At 37.1% G+C, this 18,746-nt stretch overlaps 2 protein-coding genes across 3 annotated transcripts; one reads left to right on the plus strand and one right to left on the minus strand.

Moving 5' to 3' along the window:
* Positions 1-1,039: 1,039 nt before the first annotated feature.
* On the plus strand, positions 1,040-12,363 carry ggcx (gamma-glutamyl carboxylase). Of its 2 annotated transcripts, none has more exons than XM_056253317.1 (15): positions 1,040-1,209; positions 1,889-2,098; positions 2,192-2,350; positions 3,383-3,548; positions 3,692-3,770; positions 3,880-3,986; positions 4,792-4,955; positions 5,041-5,342; positions 7,145-7,276; positions 7,607-7,758; positions 7,884-8,053; positions 8,154-8,284; positions 8,406-8,553; positions 11,768-11,972; positions 12,049-12,363. In XM_056253317.1, the coding sequence occupies exons 1-15, from the start codon at positions 1,179-1,181 to the stop codon at positions 12,206-12,208; spliced, it is 2,316 nt and encodes a 771-aa protein (XP_056109292.1). In that variant the 5' UTR covers positions 1,040-1,178; the 3' UTR covers positions 12,209-12,363. The 2 variants fall into 2 exon arrangements, with proteins under 2 accessions (XP_056109292.1, XP_056109294.1); XM_056253319.1 differs by having other exon boundaries at positions 1,892-2,098.
* Positions 12,364-13,828: 1,465 nt separating this feature from the next.
* snx24 (sorting nexin 24) lies at positions 13,829-17,759 on the minus strand. Its single transcript, XM_056253320.1, has 7 exons — positions 17,524-17,759; positions 17,103-17,186; positions 15,747-15,851; positions 15,552-15,646; positions 15,372-15,401; positions 15,010-15,074; positions 13,829-14,506 (listed from the first exon to the last, which is right to left on the minus strand). Exons 1-7 carry the CDS (start codon positions 17,590-17,592, stop codon positions 14,436-14,438), a joined length of 519 nt encoding a protein of 172 aa, XP_056109295.1. The 5' UTR covers positions 17,593-17,759; the 3' UTR covers positions 13,829-14,435.
* Between the last annotated feature and the right edge of the window lie 987 nt (positions 17,760-18,746).

The following is an 18,746-nucleotide window of genomic DNA, read 5'->3' on the forward strand; positions in this document are numbered from 1 at the left end:
TATGTTCTTCTAATCTATGTCATAAAAGCTATATTATTTTACTGCAGTCTTTTTTAGTGTAATTCTATGTTGTGTTGACATTTTGTTTATCTACGTTTTATTATTTAGCGTTCATTTCAGTGGTTATCTAGTTGTCTCTCTGCCTTGTATTATAAATGTGCAATAATCATAAAACGATAAATGTTTTGAATTAATTATTTATATAAATCAATTAAACTATTTGAAACGCTGCTGCGTTAAATTTTTAAGTAAAATCAACTTGGATGTTTAAGTCATTTCAATTTAAATTACATAAACATTACTTTTAAAATTGTTTTAAAAAAAGCTTAACTTATTTTGATGAGTTAAAGCAATGTAAAAACATTTTGTCATAACTTATTGATCATGTAATTCTCACAGTGCACTTTACACTTCACAATGTCTCATTTGTTAACATTATTAGTTAATGTATAAACTAACATGAATAAACTATAAGCAATATATTTTTAAAACTTTTATTAATCTTTGTTAAAAATACAGTAATTGTTTTGCTCGTTACTTAACATTGCATTAACTAATGTTAACAGACACACATTTTTATTTAAAAAATGTATTAGTAAATGTTGAAATTAACATTAACTGAGATTAATAAATGTTGTAAGCATTGTTCATTCTTTGTTCATGTTAACTACTGTAGTTAACTAATCTTGACCTGATCTTAATTAATTAAACCTTACGTAAACTTTAAAACATTGAGGTTTTTCTGTATTTTAAGACATATGCAGGGACATGCTTCCCAGTTCACTTCAACAACAAGAATGATTGGTATTCAGCTGAGATAATTTAATTTACTCCTAAATAGAAATGTAAAAAAAACAAACAAACAAAACCCAACCACTGACCGGTTTTGACCATAGAGGTTTTGACCACTAGACCTCGTTTCCACTTCCCCCTTTGATGGGCGGGACTTAGGACGGAACCAGCCAATGAGCGTCGAGACATCTACGCAGTCGCCTACCTTTCATTTGTACCTTTCTGCGGATAGCCAAGCTTTCAGGGTGCTGTGTGTCTGTTTGACACGTACCTCACCCTGGTGTGTGGAAGTCTACCCATGTATCGGATGTGAAAGGATTTCGGGCGGTTCAAGACCGACAGACCTTTTGTAACGTTCAGTGCAGACTGGTTTCATAACCTGCAACATGGAGCCAGGGGCGAGTGACGCGGCAGCAGGTAAATACTGTATTACTACAGTAAAAGTGGCCTAAAGAGATTGAAATGGATATTACTATATCAGACAACTTTGCATAACATTAGCTTTAGTATGCATCTGATTATATAAGGTGTACGTATCGTATGAATAAGTGCATTAAAAGTGAAAATGTAGATATCATTTGATTTATCTAGTTTGAGTCGAAACCAATGCAAGTAACGTTACTGTTTTGTACGTAGCCTATGAAGTGTACTTTGTAAAATTGTTAGATTTATTCAGTTAACTTTGTCTCGGATGTTTCTCCTAAAATTCTTTCTGTGAAGTACCTGATAGACACAAATATTAATATACATATTTGTGTACAAAGCTGTAAACTTAATGTGGACAGCAGATCTCTCTCAGGTTATTTAATCTAGAATCAACAAGAAATATTTGAGTTCATACAGAAATCATACTGACATCTCTGACCTGTCATTGAAAACTAAAACTGGCAACATTGAGACATTTTTTTAGATCTCTTCTGAAACTGTAGGTGTGATGTGAATCAGTATCATAATGTTTTTATTTTTCTCAGGAGAAAAATCTGAGATACTGGCTGAATTAAAAAGCTAAATCTCCATTCATTCACTCTCAGTTTAATCTCATCGCTGATTGGGAGAAACAACTGAGATATTATTGAGATTCCCTTTGTCACTTTAGCAGGTGCTCGATACGTTGAACCCTCCAAAGCGAAGAAAAAGAGCAGTGAGGAGAACGAACAGGCAACTTCGTCCCCGTCTGAGCAGGCCAGCACCATGAAGCGTCTCTTTGGCTTTGAGAAAGAAGACGTGTCATCATGGCATCGGCTGGTGTGTCTCCTCAATCGCCCCACTGACCCGGCCTCATTGGGCATTTTCCGTTTCTTATTTGGTGAGTCTTCATTTGTGCATGAAGTATGTGATTTTACAGCATCCATGATTTTAAATTGTGGTGCAGGTGTTGATGTGTGCGGTGTTTCCTCAGGTATGCTGATGGCGCTGGACATCACCCAGGAGCGAGGCCTGAGTCATCTGGACTTTAAGTATTTAGACGGGGCACCGGTGTGCCGCTTCCCCCTCTTCAACTTCCTGAAGCCCCTTCCCATGGACTGGATGTTCTTTGTGTATTTTGTTATGCTCCTTGGTGAGTTCCTCGAAAAACTCTTTGTGAAATGCAACAGTGACTGCCCACTTTTCTAGTGGCCTTGCTTCTGGAACCACCTTTCATTTTCTCCATAGGCATTTCTAAAAAAAAAATAGTGTTTTGACTTTGAACCAAACCAACCTGCTATGAGATGTATTGCTTTGAGGACTTATATTAATTATAATTAAAATATTTTTTATATTGTTTTATAAAAATTAAATATAAATATATCAATTATATTTATATTGTTAAAATGTATAAAGTCATTATTATTATAATTAAAATATATTAATTATTAAAGGGATTCACTATACTGGACCAGTATTAAGATAGTTTTTAAATTTATTTCTGTCACTCAATATTTGTTTGTACATCTATATTTTTACATTTAGATTACTTTTTATGTCATTATAAATATAAATTGTAAAAATATATATTATATTTATTATTAAAAATGATATAGTATTCATATTCATATTATTATTAATTATATTATTAAAATATATTAATTATTAAATATTTTTTTAAAAATTGTAGGGATTTACAATATACTGGTTCTTGGCCGATATTAAGAGAGTTTTACATTTATTTTGTACATTTGTTTGTACATGTCTCTTTTTTTACATTTAGATGACTTTTTCTGTCATTTAACACACTGAAAGTTAATCTTTAAAAAACATAATAAAAAACAAATGAAATAACTCGAAATAGTTTAATAACACTGTTAAATATAATCTTTAAAATTATGTTTCATACTGTACATTGTAATGCCTAAATTTTGATGCCTAAATTGTGTTGTAGAATTCAACATTAGTATTTTATTTTTAATTTATTTAGACAAAATAATATAGAACTGTATTGTTGGCCATTTATCAGTTATCCAGCCATTGCTAAAAATAATTATCGACGTATTGGTATCTGCCAGAATGGTATTTTTATTTCCAGAACCCATTGTGTCATTTTGACTGATGTGAACTCAGCACTTCTATAAGAAGACACTAGACTGATCATCCACTTGTGTGTGTTTTGCAGGCGCTGTTGGTATCATGCTCGGCCTTTTTTATCGCCTTGCCTGTCTGATGTTTATATCTACTTACTGGTACGTTTTCTTCCTGGACAAAACGACCTGGAACAATCACTCTTATCTGTACGGACTCATCGGCTTCCAGCTCACGCTCATGGACGCCAACAGATACTGGTAAGCTTACACTTCCTGTACAGTGGTCCCCAAAAACTTTTGGACACTTAGCTCACACTTAAAAATAAGCATTGGACAACAAAACATTAATCCAAGAGTAATTTATTTTAAAATAAAACAAGCAAAACATTGTTTTAATGCAGGTCATTAGATGGACTCCGAAACCCCAGGAAGAGGAACGCCCATGTACCGCTGTGGAACTACACTTTGCTGAGAACTCAGGTCAGCTGATGTATCTAGATGTGGCCTGAAATATCATCCCTGTGTTGAAGGACATTATCTGCATAGACAAAGTTATGATGCGATAGTAAATGTGCATTGCCTTTGACAGATTTTCATTGTGTACTTCATCGCTGGGGTCAAGAAACTAGATGCTGATTGGGTGGAAGGGTACTCGATGAAATACTTGGCACACCATTGGTTATTTGACCCTTTCAAGTGAGTATATTAGCCTCCAATTACACCCGCCTCAGCATGACACATTGTTGTAATGGATCAGGATCATGGCTATGTTCACACTGCAAGCCTTAGTGCTCAATTCTGATTTATTGCTCAGATCTGATTTTTTGTTTGGCTGTTCACATTTTTTTTTTTTTAAATGTGTCCGATATCAGATTCGAGGTTGAACTGATCGCAGTCCCGAACTGACCCTTTTTGCGCAAAAGAACAATAACAACACGTAAACACAGAGGTTACTGAAGTCAGCTTTTACACATCGAAGTCACACATAAGCGGAAAAAATAGGCAAATTTTGCCTGCAGTCACTCTGAACGTAGCCATATTTTGTCTAGGCCTGTCATGATTATTGATAAATCGTCAGATAAAATTTCAGTGACATTTTGACATGCAAATGACCCGGGTCAGAACCCGGAAGACTAATTCGCCGCTGGTACACATGGGTTCACAAGTTTTTCAATTTATGAGTAAAATAAAGCCTGTGGTAAACATAACTTGATACGTGACGTTTTGTTCTACAACGTACGCTGCACACACTCACAACCCAAACGTTCTTCTCAAAAATAGTCATGACTGCTTCAAAATTTGCATTTTCAAGTTATGTTTATCACAGGCTTTATTTTACTCATAAATTGAAAAACTTCATTATAAAACCCCATGGGAAAATCTCGAAGGAACCAGCGGAGAATTAGTCTTCCGGGTTCTGACGTCATTCTATTGATAATCGCTATTATTTCTAAGACAGTTAAATTCATGATGATGACAGACCTAATTTTGTCTTTTTCAGAATGATCTTGCCTGTTGAATTGGTCAGTCTGATGGTGGTCCATGGCGGGGGTCTGATCTTAGACCTCACAGCTGGCTATCTGCTTTTCTTCGATGCCACCCGTCCTGTCGCTATCTTCTTTGTCAGCTATTTCCACTGCATGAATTCCCAGCTCTTTAGCATAGGTAAAAAAAAAATGACGCTAAAGGACTAGTTTACTCAAAAGATTTGAGATTTTGAACACTTTATGATGTTTATTTGTATCCTCAGGAATGTTTGCTTACACCATGTTGGCCACAAGCCCTCTCTTTTGCTACCCTGACTGGCCTAGACGCTTTTTTGGCCGTTTCCCAGAGTTCCTCTGGCCTGTACTGCCCCTCATCTCTCCTGCCCCGAGTCCCAGCTCCTCCTGCGTGTACCCAAATCCACCCAGTGTGCCTAGAGAACAAGATGAGACCCACTCGGCTCCCAGACCCACCACACCGAGCTTCAAGCACAAGTTTAGAGCCTTCTTCGCCATCCTTTACATCACAGAGCAGCTCTTCTTGCCATACTCGCACTTCATCACGCAGGTGATTTTAAACTGCACTATGTTGTTTAGAATAGATGCAGTTTGATCTAGAAGGTTCATTGCGCTTTCACAATCAATGTAAACACAGATAGCGAACAAAAGCAAATATCTGCACAAACCTTTGGAAGAGGAATCACATGCCTTACTTGCGCTTCACTTCAAAGGCCCTGTTTACACCTGGTATTATGATGCGTTTTGGTCGATCGGTTCACAAGCAGGGCGACGCAAAACACAGGTGGTCTAAAACATTTTGAGCTCGTCCACTTTTGACCACTTCCAGAGGTAGTCGAAAACACATTAGACCGGATTGCTTTCGTGGTGTAAAACGCTCACGTGGTCGAATGTGTACGAACAGCCACAAAAGACGCCTACTCTCCGCCTACTGACTTAATGCGTAAACATTATGGGAAGCGCTCTAGCCAGACGGGATTAAAACTTTGTCGGCTGAAGACCCAAGTTTGGTTTAAAGACGAAAAACATACCAAGCACAATGTTCTCTCACCATTCCTGATTTCTAACACACACTCACAATGTCAGCGTGGTCTTGCGGCTGTCAGAGCAGAAACAAAAGCTGATGCTCTCCGTATGTTCTTCTGTTGTCTCCAGGTACGTTCATGTGTAAATTGCGCAAGCTTATTTTGTTCATTAGATGGAAAGATCTGAAAAAACCCATACATTTATAGGGTTTATAGTTATAGGGTTACGGCGGTAAGTTCGGAAATAGGCCGGGTAGAGAGAAACGAGCGTTGCAGTTGTTCTTGCATTCTGATTAAAAGTTCAGAAACGGAGACTCCCTTGACTGTCCTTCTTCAGACGTTACAGTAGGCTACTCTCTCTGTATTCAAAGTGCAAACCGAGACCAGAGCCACAAATACACAGTCCAGAGATAGGTTTGATATTAGGAGACAGACTATTGTATGTATGCAGCCTAATTTACGCGCATTATCAGGAAGCTCGTGTTTTACTTTCACTTTAAAATTCGCGATCGCACCTACTATGTAAAGGGAGCAGCGGTGCTGAGTGCGCATTCTACAAGATAAGACATTAGCAGACGCTTAAGCTCTGTTGCACAACGAATCATCGTCACACGATCAGTGAACTGTGCAACTCGTGTTTGATGAGCAGAGCAGCCGTAAACAAGTTTACAATGGTTTTTATTCTCATAAAAACAGCGAGACAGCTTTTCACTCGGCGAGAAATCTCGTTACATTTCGCAAGATCTGGTCACACCCCTATTATCAGCATAATTTCACTGCTGTCACTTTAAGACCTTACGCACGGATCCATTATACTGTTTCACAAGCGTTTTCTTTCTCAACTGTTTACGTTCTCTTGAAACATAACTAACTGTTTAGCTGAATACTTGTCAAGACCGGCATTTTGACATTATTTTGTGTGTATTTGACTGTTTAAGCGCAATACGCAGCGAAAAATAACTCCATTTAGTACGAAGAGGCAGCTTTATGTGAGCGCACTTTGGGTGTGAGAGCAAAAAAAGCAGCTGGTATCGTATATTCTGTGGAAAATGAGTATCAGAAGCATTTCAGATATTTCAGTATCAAGATGTATAAAAAAAATTTGAAGTACATTATACTTAGTTTAATATTTCAGATGCCTTTTTAAAAGACTACAATTAAAAAATGTATATACAAAATGTATGCTAGTAGAAAGTGACTGTGTTTTCACGCCACTGCTGAAATCCACCTGCATTTGGCCTGTTTTAATGTCAAACCCTGTATAAGAATTATACAGAAAAAATATAAGATTTCCAAATGTTAAACATTTAATCTCTGGGCCATACAGGGCTATAATAACTGGACAAATGGACTGTATGGCTACTCATGGGACATGATGGTTCACTCTCGCTCACATCAGCATGTCAAGATCACCTACAGAGATGGCGAAACAGGCGAGGTTGGATATCTGAACCCTGGAGTGAGTCAAAACTATTTTACAGGAATGTTCCAGGTTAAACAGATTAAGCTCTATTAGTTATCATTTCAAAACATACCCGTTTGTGGAAATTTTTGTTTTTACATGTTTCATTAGCTTGCAATGCAAGTATATGGAAAGAAAAGTGATTCTAAATTCATTTCCTGTGATAATGGACAACATGCTACAGATACCACCAATAGAGCTTGACTTGTTTTTAGCCCACAATATTCCTTATTTTAACAATACAACAACTGGAGTTATTTAAATTGCACCACTACATTGTTACGCTTTTATACGCTTATCTTCTCATGTCATTCCAATATGGCGCAGGTTTTCACTCAGAGCCGGAGATGGAAAGACCATGGAGACATGTTGAAGCAGTACGCGACTTGCCTCAGTGAAAATCTGCCACGCTTCAATATCTCAGACCCAGAGATCTACTTTGACATTTGGGTGTCCATCAATGACCGTTTCCAACAGAGGTTAGTCGTGTTTAATTTACATTGCTAGATGTTCTTTGATTCATACAGACAAAATGATAGTCCAATGCTTCTGACATCAAAGTTAAAAGCCTTTATTTCAATATGGTTCTGCTTCTATCCAATAGGATTTTTGACCCACGCATTGACATCGTAAAAGCCGATTGGTCGCCTTTCCGCCCCAATCCATGGCTCATGCCACTTCTCGTTGACTTATCACCATGGAGAACCAAATTTGAGGAGATTGAGGGGTCTTTGGACAACCAGACTGAGGTGGTATTCATTGCTGACTTCCCAGGTATGTATCTCTAACTGAATTCTTTTTTTTTTTTTACTGGAATACTTTTGCTTTATTTGCACACACAGGTGCTCAGTTATTATTAATGTGACATCCACAGGCCTTTTTCTTGAAAACTTTGTGAGCGAGGATCTTGGGAACACCAGTGTTCAGGTCCTGGAGGGTCTAGTGAAGGTTGAAATAGTGGACGAAAAGAAGAACTACAGTTTGCAACCAGGAGAAAAGATGCAGGTACAATTCTCCTATCCTGTATTATGAAACTCTGAACTCTTTGTTCTAGTGTAACATTTTAAACTCTTGCTGTTATTAATGTTAGTATCTATATTGATAAATTTCATTATTGTGTATTAAGATACCAGCTGGCGCGTACCATAAGGTTTACACTGTGTCAGAAGGGCCATCCTGTTACATGTACATTTATGTAAATACTACTGAGGCGGAGCTTCAGAAGAACTTCTCCAAGCTTTCTGAACTTCAGGAGAAAGTGCGCAATGGAACAGGTAAGTCACACTTTGGTTAAATGGGAAAAATATGATTTTAAAACTACTACAAATTCCTTCAGATTAAATGAATTCTTTGTTGTTTACCAATAATTTTTACATGTCAAATAGTTCATTTATTCTCTTTAACATATTTACTTTGATTTGTACATAATCATATTTATTTGCCAATGCAACATTGCAAACTGGGTTCACACAAACAATGTGAATTCAAATTAATTCAGTGTAAAACAAAGCCAAGCCACAAAAAAATAGCAACAACATCTTTATTTACAATATGAACAGAGCTTATTTCTACACTACTATAGTATTTAACATTGTGAGTTACCTTTAATTTTTATATTGTCAGTTTTAATTGTAATTTATTTTAGTATTTTGTTTTTGCCATTTTTATTGGTTTGTTTTTTTATATTTCTATTCAGATACATTTTTTCAGTTTCAGTTTGTCATTTTAGTACTTAAACTTATTTCAGTCAGTTGCCAAGGCAATATTTCTAATTTTCATTTTTTATACATTTTATCAATTAACAAAAACTATTTTTCAATATTTTTCTTCTTTTCGTCCACTATTTCAACCTTCACTAGACCCTCCAGGACCTGAAACGTGATTACGTGATTTTGATTATGAAAAGTAAACAATCTAAAGCCTGGCTCACACTACAGGAGTTTTAGGCCGATTTATGCCCGTTTATGCCCCTCCCGAGAATCGGAGAAAAAATCTTGTCGAGGACCTCGATCGGTTCCGATGTTCGGCACAGATTATCTGGTAATGTGAGGCATTCACAGATCGAATCTTGCACCTCCCGATCTGCTCTTACACAAATCGGGCTCGCCCCGATCATATCAAACATGTTTGATATTTATCGGGATGAGCAAGATTGTGATTACGTCAGTACTGTCACAATAGCCAATAAGTAGGGCTGTCATGGTGAAGGAATTTCCATTGAGGTAATTTTGAGTGACTCATCAGCGCGATGCGCGCATTATCTCCATTTATCCATTTATTGCTAAATAAATAAGCCCAATACAGTATAATAAATAATAATAAAATACTAAATGCATAATAAAGGCATCTGAAATAATAAACTAAGTAGCCTACAATCTAGTGTTGTCAAAAATATAGATTTTTCGATATCGATCCTGAACCATCTGCAACTCTTCCGTCTTCCGCAGGATGCACGCGATCTTCAGTAGTGAACGCAGCCAGAGAGAAATGCACATTTCATACGGATTACATAAGCAGAGAGCAGTCTGTTGTCTGTTTTCTTTCGTTTTGAATTGTTCTGTTTAAAAGTAGACATGTCTGTGAGGCAAGTCTATCTTATAGGCCTATGCTGAGTTTCGGTTCATTTATGAAGTATCGCCGACGCCTCCGTTTCGTGATTATCTATCGTCTGCTATATTTACTTCTTATTTATAAAAATCCAGGCAATTGGTTGATGAAACATTGTTTAAAATTAAGATACAATTAATACAAAACGAAATTCGATTTAAAGAAAGGTTTTGTGCTTTCTGTTTGATGTCTTTGTGAAAGATTTAAAGCATATTTTAAAGTCGCTTAGAGCGGTCATGTTCGTAACATTGTTTTTTCCTCAAATGCCAACACGAAAAATAAAATAATATGAATATTTTATGTTCTGTGGAGACTGAGAGCCCTTTCTTCATCCGGTGGGTAGTAGCTACTGTAGGCTATTACTTTGGTTTGCACAGTGTAATTCACAGAATTAGGCCTAGGCCTACACAAAAATATTTTCATTATAAAATATTTATATTCATTATAAAGTTATATTCATTCAAAGATAGGTTAAATGAAACAAGCTGTTAATTATTTTAATTTTAACTTTGAGCTCCACTTTACAATGCTCAGCTGAGCAGCAATGGGCATTGAGCAACGCTGCTGATGCTTTACCTTATAGAGATCTATGGCATTGATTCATTGTATTGAACAGAGCTGACGCCATTCATTAGAAATATCCTTATTAAAAGGATGATTTTTTTTTAAAGATTTCGCTTTCCTTGGTCACACGGCAACCTTTTCACGAATATGACTTGATATGAAGGACAGATATTTTGTTTACATCCACCTTTCCGCTTCCGATCTGTTGCGTGAGATCACGTGAGGCGCTTTCTCTGGCACGAATCTTAATAACATTGTGTAGTGTGTGATGCGCCACGATTTTCAAATCTTGTAGTGTGAGCATGTTTAAGATTTGAGGTAAGAAAATCTGCAAAGATTCTCCTTAAGTGTGAGCTGCAACCAGATTTCAAAATCGGTTAGGATTTTAAAACTCCTGTAGTGTGAGTGAGGCTTAAGTAAGATAGGCTACATCATAAGATGCGCAATGTCGGGAGACATGGTGTGGGTCAGACATGATTTTCAGCCACTTCTTCTTTAAGTTCTGTACAAAGCCTTCCTTTAAAGTCAACTTAGTTTTGTAAAAATTTAATAAATAAGCAAACCAAGACCCTCGGCTGTGGAATGGATTGAGGTCAAAACTAACACTGGTTTGATGATCATTTTACGAGTCCCGATTTGAGCCCAATGATTGGACACCATTATATTGTCGACAGAGTGGAGATTTATCTTAATAAATATGCGCTGTAGCAAAAACAATAGGCTAAGATAAATAAAAAAAAACAAGTGTTTTCTGATTATTCCTCCGTCTGTATTGAGCAGCGAGCAGATCCTCCTTTATCTCATGACTCAGGCAATCGCCTCGTTCACATAGGCCGAATGTTTTTGTTGTGTGTAGCCTGTGTTTGTGTAAGCGAAGTCGTGTGCATTTAGTTTATATTCTGTAGGACCTACACTATCTATTTAAATACAGAATTTGTAGGCTATTTGCAGCCTCTTTTTTTCAGTTTGCAGAATGAACAAAAAAAAAATCCAAAAACATGCTTGCACATTTTTATTTTCGTGTATTTTTTATAAATGAACAAAATCTTCACATTCAGTGTTTTGACCCTAATGTAATTTGTCTTACAGAATGGCCACTTTTTTTGTGCACAGATAAATCATATTTCATAATAAATATAAGAATTGTCCATTTTGATTTCATGGTGGCTTTAACAATAGCATGACTGGTCTAGATCAAAAGCTCCCTTTAGTACAACATCTTTAAACATATAAGGGGCTGAAAGAAGCCCTTTCATTTTTTTTTTGTTGTGTAGCTACGCTGAAGAAGCACACATGACAACTTGTTGCTGTTTGTAGAAACAGAGCCTTTGCCTCCTGAGATGCAGCCGCTCATCACCGGTCTCGACGACCAGGACTCGGACAACAGCGTGATCGACCCTGTAGTGCGAATCTTCCTCAAACGACAGAAGCGCATGCAGGAGGTGAAAAAGCGTCGGGAAGCTTCTGTGGTCGAGAGGTTCCAGAGATTTGCCTCAAAGAAATACTACTCGATCAGACGAGGGTATGTAGGCGTATTAAAGGGAGATATTAAGTGCCTTGCGACAGTATGAATGAATTATTTTGGTTCATCTCTTAAGGATCCTGATGACAGCCATCGCTTTGCGTAACCTGGCTGTAGGTTTGCCACCGCTAGAGCAACTGACAAGAGAGGTGGCCTACGCCAACCTGAAGGAGCCTGAGAGCGAGACCAATCAGGACGAGCGTCTTAAAGACGAGGTGGGCCACGGAGAGCTGTGAGAGAACACTGTTACTGAGCTGCTGGCTGATCCTGCAGAAAATCAACAAATGCTTTAGTAAGTCAGTATTTTTGGAACATTCCACGATCAGGTTATTGTTTAGTTTTTTAATCATACACTTAAGCCCAAAAATGTAAATCTTTTACACACCCCTCATGTCATTCTAGACCCGTATAACTATGTTAGATTTTAAGATTTGTGAAGAAGTCCTGAAATGTTGTCCTGTTCTTAACATGGTCCTGTCATATGGCTTCAAAAGACCTGGAATGCACTGTAGCGCACAAGTGGTAAAAGACTATTTTACAGTACATTTTTCAGTTTTTGGGAGTTTGACAATGTCTTTCTTTATTCAACTTTCATTTTATGGAGAGAGAGAAAAGCAGCTGGAACATTCTTAAAAATGTCTCTTTTTGTGTCCCATGGATGTCATACAGGTTTGGAACAATGATGGACAGAATTTATAATCTTTAGTTGAACTATTTTTTTCATTCCCTTTTACTGGTTACTGAAATGTACGTAATGATGACACTAAGATTAACTTTTTTCTTTTTTTTTATAGTCAGAAAAAAAACTTTTAAAAGCTATTCATTTTCTATTACTTTTTCAGTATTAAAATAAATCTAAATGGAACTTGGCCTTTTGTGAGAATGTTTGAAGTGCAGTTTTTCTTTACCTTTAAACCAAATAAAAGCTTTTATCTTACAATTCACTCATCTGTGCTTAAGGGATCCTGCTATGTTTCGTCTCATCACAGGATTTATGCACACATTACATCAAATGCATTTTCAATTGGACAAATCTGGGCTGTAAAAAGTGCCAAACATGGACGCCGGGTACCGAATTATCTTTGATGCATAAGTTTCATTATGCTAAATGCTGTTATTAAACGCCTGGGTGGCCTAAAAAAACATGAACTCAACCTTTATATGCACACTGTGATTGTGGGATTGAGAATACAAGAAAGCTGTTCAGATCTGAATTTGTATGTCAGTTTTTTAATAAAAAAAAGTGCAACACTACCCCAATGTGTCATTATAACATGCTTGAGTGGTGACAAAGTATTTAGTTAATGAATAAATGTGTTCTGTTTTATTGCTATCAGTTTTAAAATGATATTAAGTTACAACTGATCTTTTCACCCTTGTTAAAGTGCAAGAGACAATCCGAAGTGTCAACAAATACACACATAATGGAATGGCACATCGTCCACACACAGAATTAAGACATCTAAATGAAAACACTTCAATTCTGTAAAACTGCTTGAAATGGTACATAAATCCATTCTTATCGTTGTCATCTTTATAACATTTAAACAGCTATGACTCGTAACCACTCAAACCGAATGGTCATCACCAATACTACTTCCATCAGTAGTGTGTAAGCTTTTAAAACTATTGTTTTAAACAGTGAAGTTCCTTAAAAATATTAGACTAACATTGGTCCAGACTAAACTGCATTTACAAAGAGGTTAACCCGCTGAAAAGGATTTACTTGGCTCCAGGTTAGCAAAGCTAACATGCATGGTAACTTAAGTTTGACTTTTAACAACTTTTTCACAGTTTTGGGCAGTAACATGATATAAGATATTAGGTGTGTTCGACAACGCTGTGCAGACAACAACGCGATAAGAGAGAAGACGTCTCCGTATGCTTTTGAATCGCTCTCGCGGTACTTTGTCACACACCGATCAGTCAAGTCCAACACACCTATATATACACACTGGCTTGGTCCACCCATTACTTCCCTTTTTGCTAATTATAAGCCAAGGCTGTTAATCGAAAATTGCCACATCAAAAACAAACTAAGTAAATACCGTCCATACAACAATTCAATAACAAATGAAAAGGTTTCAAGGCTCTTCAAAACAACTTCCTTATTTGATAAGTCACCTCATCTAGAGAAACATGCAGTCAGTGGATGAGAAAATCCGTCTGACCTCATATATGACACGAGGAGAGATGTGCAAATACTTGCCGAGGTACTTCTCATATTAAATGAAACCTTGATTCGGCAGTCGATATGAATGTTCACTAAAACTAAATATCAATTCCTGCATTTGCAGAACCCAAAAACAAACAACAAAATTCGATGGAGTGTTGAAACCAAACCACACTCTTCAAGGCTGTAATGAGTGAGTCTGTTAAACTGGTTCTGCGTGGTTTAGTGTTGGTAATATGAATCCCTTTTTATCCGGGAACTCGATGTGATGTCGTCCGTAGTGCTGAGATCTACCTTGGCTGGAAGTCTGGATAAAATATTCCACGTAACACACCTTCGATAACCATATTTGAAAACGTATCTGCAAAACAATTGAAAAGCATGTATCTGTAAAATAATACATATGCAGTATTAAATACACTACAGGATTGTTTTGGTTTTTGCAGGATGTCTTTTAGTAAAATACTATTTATTGCAACAAGACTCTGAAGCTGTAACTACACGGTGACAAATGAACAGTAATTAGACTGATTGAAGTCTCAGCTCAGTTCAGATATAATCATGTGGTTAAGTGAGCGAATGAGTCATCCGAGTCAGTTATATTTCATAATATTCCTGTTTTTACTGTATTTTGATCATTTAAATGCAGAATTGATGAACATGCATTTAATATTTATCTATACTAAATACCTAATGTTATATCATTTTTGTATTTATTTTTATATCTATTTATTTATAAAATCTGTTGCCATATGTTTAATAATATATTTTTTTATCTGTCACTCCCAGACGGCAGAAGGAAACATGAATGCACATGCATTCTTTTGCCCGTTAAAAAACGAAAGCTGAAGGATAGACATGTACCGTTGGTGACAGGCAGCAGATAGGGATCCCTCAGGAAGAGAAGTGCTGGCTGATGTGTCAGTTTACTGCAGTGTTTGTAGAGGAAAGGTCAGAGATCGAGAGAGAGAGAGAGAGAGAGAGAGAGAGAGAGAGAGAGAGAGAGAGAGAGAGAGACAGAATGACTCACAATCTAGTTCGGTTTCTGATGACAGTGTTAAAAAACAAGGCGGACTGTGAAATTTATCACGTGGTTGGTGTCATTTCCCAGCTAGCGCAATAACTTCTCATAAAACACTTTTATAACAGCACGTCACATATCAAAATGGCTCTGAAAGGTTGGATTTTTACATTCTGTGCTTCTTTCAGATGTAAATATTGCATACCTTGATTCCTCCGATTCCGTTTCAAATGATCTAAACAGAAAAAAGACAGTCACTTTAACACACATGTACATTGTACAAAGATCTTTTTTGTAATTACTATATTGAAAAATCTTTGTTTGTCCAAAGGTCTGCTTTCTAAGGCCTTTACTTCAAACTAAATTACACGCTATAAAGCCTTACCCACAACTCTCAGTTTTTGGCAGTGACGGGAAATGGCGAATATTGAGGAAATCCAAGAATATCTTTGGAAGAACCTCATTTTCCATGATTATAGTCTACACATGCACACACACAGAAAAAAACAAACAAATCAAATGGTTATTCCAGAATACGGGAAAGGGGCTGTTTGTCTGTGACTGTGTGATTTATCAATACCTGGAGGTAAAGCTCTAGTCCCAGTCTCCTCTGCTCAAGAACCTTAGGCACCCAGTTCCTCACATGCTTCGAAGGGATTTCTGGAGGTTTAATGCTCTTTTTAAGCTATTAAATAAAAAAAAACATGTTACACACTGTCCAGAAGGAGTCTCTAGAGTTTACACACAGGGCAGGGATGTTTTTCAAGTGGAATTTCTGCATTTTGCCAAAACACTTGACACTTGACGTCAACTATCCTCTTTCCTCAATGTACACAATCATACAGTCTTGATGTACTCTAGTAGCACACAATAAATACTCAACATTATTTCTGACCACATACATACAGTAAATAAGAAGTGATGATCTGAGAAATTCTGCTGAAAACTTACAGATGTTTTCCTATGAACTATTTCAGCAACACTGCTTTTTCACATACATGCTGTTATTTAATCATAATAGTATATTATTATTGGCTTTTTGGAATCACCCTGGGACAATTTGTGTGCAGTTATTTACAGTCAAAATATAGTTCATGTTTTAGATTCTATGAATTAACATTTTACAGCATATCTAATAAGGTTAAGGAAACCCATTTTTAAATTAAAAATGATCCTGTTCATTCCATTTCTAAATAGATTCTGACGTTGATGAGACATGCTCATTCTGCTGTGTATTAGAATAAACAGCCGGCTATTTATTCTTTGATTGTAACATCACAAATAAATTCTGGTTTGATTTAAACTCTTTCATTTTAGCCCTATAGATGATAATCGCTCATTTGTTTTCAAAGATATTATTTGTTATCATAAAAACCATGCAATATGTTTCATAAAAAAAAAAAAAAGCCTAATTCTCCTTTGTGCCTTGAAATCAATTCTCTAATTTCACCCCCAGACTTATACGCAATAACTAAACTACTAGCCTAGATTTGTTTAGCCTTATGAGGGTTTATTAAAAGATTTCACTTAATTGTGATATTATGATTTCTTCTATATGTGTTTTCCACCATGTAATTATTTATTTTCATGCTAACTTTAATTCATAGATGTACAATTGTTCTCTGGTAATTCGTGTTCATGATACATTAACTAATGTTAATCAATTAAAGTGTTACGAATTTATTAAAGTATACATACAAATGAATAATAATTACTTACATTCATGAATTTAGCAGATGCTTTTATCCAAAGCAACATACAAGTGAGTCCAAATTAAAGGGAGAGTTCACCCCAAAAAAATCATTCTGTCATCATTTAATTTCTTCGGATCCACGTTTTTAGTTTTTTTTTACCACCTAATACATTATGTATCCACCATTACGTATTCTACTGCAGTGTGATAAAGAATATTGTTAGCAGTTTTATGCGTGCTTACCATTTTATGCAGGGCGTGAAATTCACTGTAGCGTTTCTCAACAGTGTGCTGTCTACCACACATGAGCACCTCGATCTTAAAAACCTGGCGAGACAAAATGCTTTTCTATCATTTCCTTCGAATATAATACAGTCTAATTGAGTGAGCTGAGATGGCTCATAAATATCAGGATGACTTCACTTTAAATACAGGCTATATCAAAACCTAGACATCATTTCCAGGCATCATAGGAGCGGTTGGAGTGTTCAAACGCGCCCAAACCTGCTCCATTTAGTCAGCGCAAAAGGCTTTGAGACACTGCCAAAGAGTCTACGTCTTCACTGAGTTCAAGAGTAACATTTATTATCGTAAATTGGAATGAAAGCATGTTCACGCCAGCTGGTTGGTCTTGAAAGTAACAGTTAGCCGCTGTTTAACTCACCGTGTAGCCCTTCTCCATGTTACTGCCCTCCGATCGAAAAGACGGGATTGACACTTCTAAAGGATGCATGATCCAACGAGATATATCAGCAATTATGTGGCACACCAGATCAAGTAATTGCCAGAGTCTTTGGTGGGCCCTTCAGAGTAATTTTACTGGTTGTCGAGTTCACTGGACGCCTGACATGAATTGAAAATATTCCACGCACTTCTTCTCCATCGCACGCACTGGTTCAGCGGTCGGTGTCGGTCTGCACATGTGATGCTGCCACCTGTCGTTCGGACAGAGAATAGATCATAACACTGCAGCGATGAGCGCGCGTGTTTTCCCCATGGTTTTTCCGGTCGGAAACTGCGAAAAGGTCGGATAAGGTAGCTAGTTGGGATATGAGTAAGACGGTTGCTGCTGTTATGTAGCCTATGTATTGTAATAAATGCATTTGGGGTTCCGGTTATCTCATTTTGTAGTTTCAATTAAACGTATTATGACTTGACTACCAATTGTCAACATCATCCATTCAGCTCGGTTACCAAAGTTACTGTAAGAAAAATTATCAAAAGGACCTAAATTATGTCTTTAGGTTTGTATGTCAGGTTTCCGTTCTGTTCTGTGGACTGTTTATCTGCTTTTCTGCTTCCTGTGCTCTTTATGTTCCCTAGGTTACTGATTATGCCCTAGTTTTGTCATGGGCTTTGTCCCAATCGCCCCCTGTACCTTTGAATATGGCACTATTTGAAGGGACAGCCATTTGTAATAGTGTCTGAAACCATAGCGGACATTATCAAGTACACTCATTCAATCCCACAATGCACTGCAATAACCAGTGTACAACCAATGTACGCTGGGCTGAATCCGAAATCGCATACTCTCTTGAGTAGTACTTATTTTGAAAACTAAATAAGTATGTTCTGATGGCACACTCCGGCCTTGTGGACCTCCTTCGACCTCCACTTGGTGACGTCAGGAAGTGCAGACCTAAGGGCCGCTGGCCTCGTGTCCATGAGGGCACGCGAGAGTATATTTTGGGACAGGCTTGGTGACATCATTCCACCGAAAGTCAAACAGCCACGAAAGTCCTCCCCTCATTTATCTGATTGGGGGTTCGCAATGATTCCTGGGTAGGTAACTCGTGTGGAGGGTGCGAAAGTGCGGGCTTCACCGAAGTGAAGGACACAAGGGCATCGAGGGCACAAAGACACGGAACGAGCGGTTTGTGTGAGAAA

This window comes from Rhinichthys klamathensis, unplaced genomic scaffold (genome assembly GCF_029890125.1).
Source record: "Rhinichthys klamathensis goyatoka isolate OS25496 unplaced genomic scaffold, OSU_Roscu_1.1 h1tg000104l_1, whole genome shotgun sequence".
Taxonomy (NCBI): Eukaryota; Metazoa; Chordata; class Actinopteri; order Cypriniformes; family Leuciscidae; genus Rhinichthys; species Rhinichthys klamathensis.

Bases quoted from the DNA above. Each gene is read 5' to 3' on its own strand.
- ggcx (XM_056253317.1), top strand. From the start codon at position 1,179: ATGGAGCCAGGGGCGAGTGACGCGGCAGCAG. The intron at 7,759-7,883 runs GTTAGTCGTGTT...TCTATCCAATAG, and splicing joins AATGACCGTTTCCAACAGAG to GATTTTTGACCCACGCATTG. The intron at 8,054-8,153 runs GTATGTATCTCT...TGACATCCACAG, and splicing joins ATTCATTGCTGACTTCCCAG to GCCTTTTTCTTGAAAACTTT.
- snx24 (XM_056253320.1), bottom strand. From the start codon at position 17,592: ATGCATCCTTTAGAAGTGTCAATCCCGTCTTTTCGATCGGAGGGCAGT. The intron at 17,187-17,523 runs GTGAGTTAAACA...TTGTCTCGCCAG, and splicing joins ACATGGAGAAGGGCTACACG to GTTTTTAAGATCGAGGTGCT. The intron at 14,507-15,009 runs GTACATGTCTAT...ATTGTTTTGCAG, and splicing joins TCTGCTGCCTGTCACCAACG to ATACGTTTTCAAATATGGTT.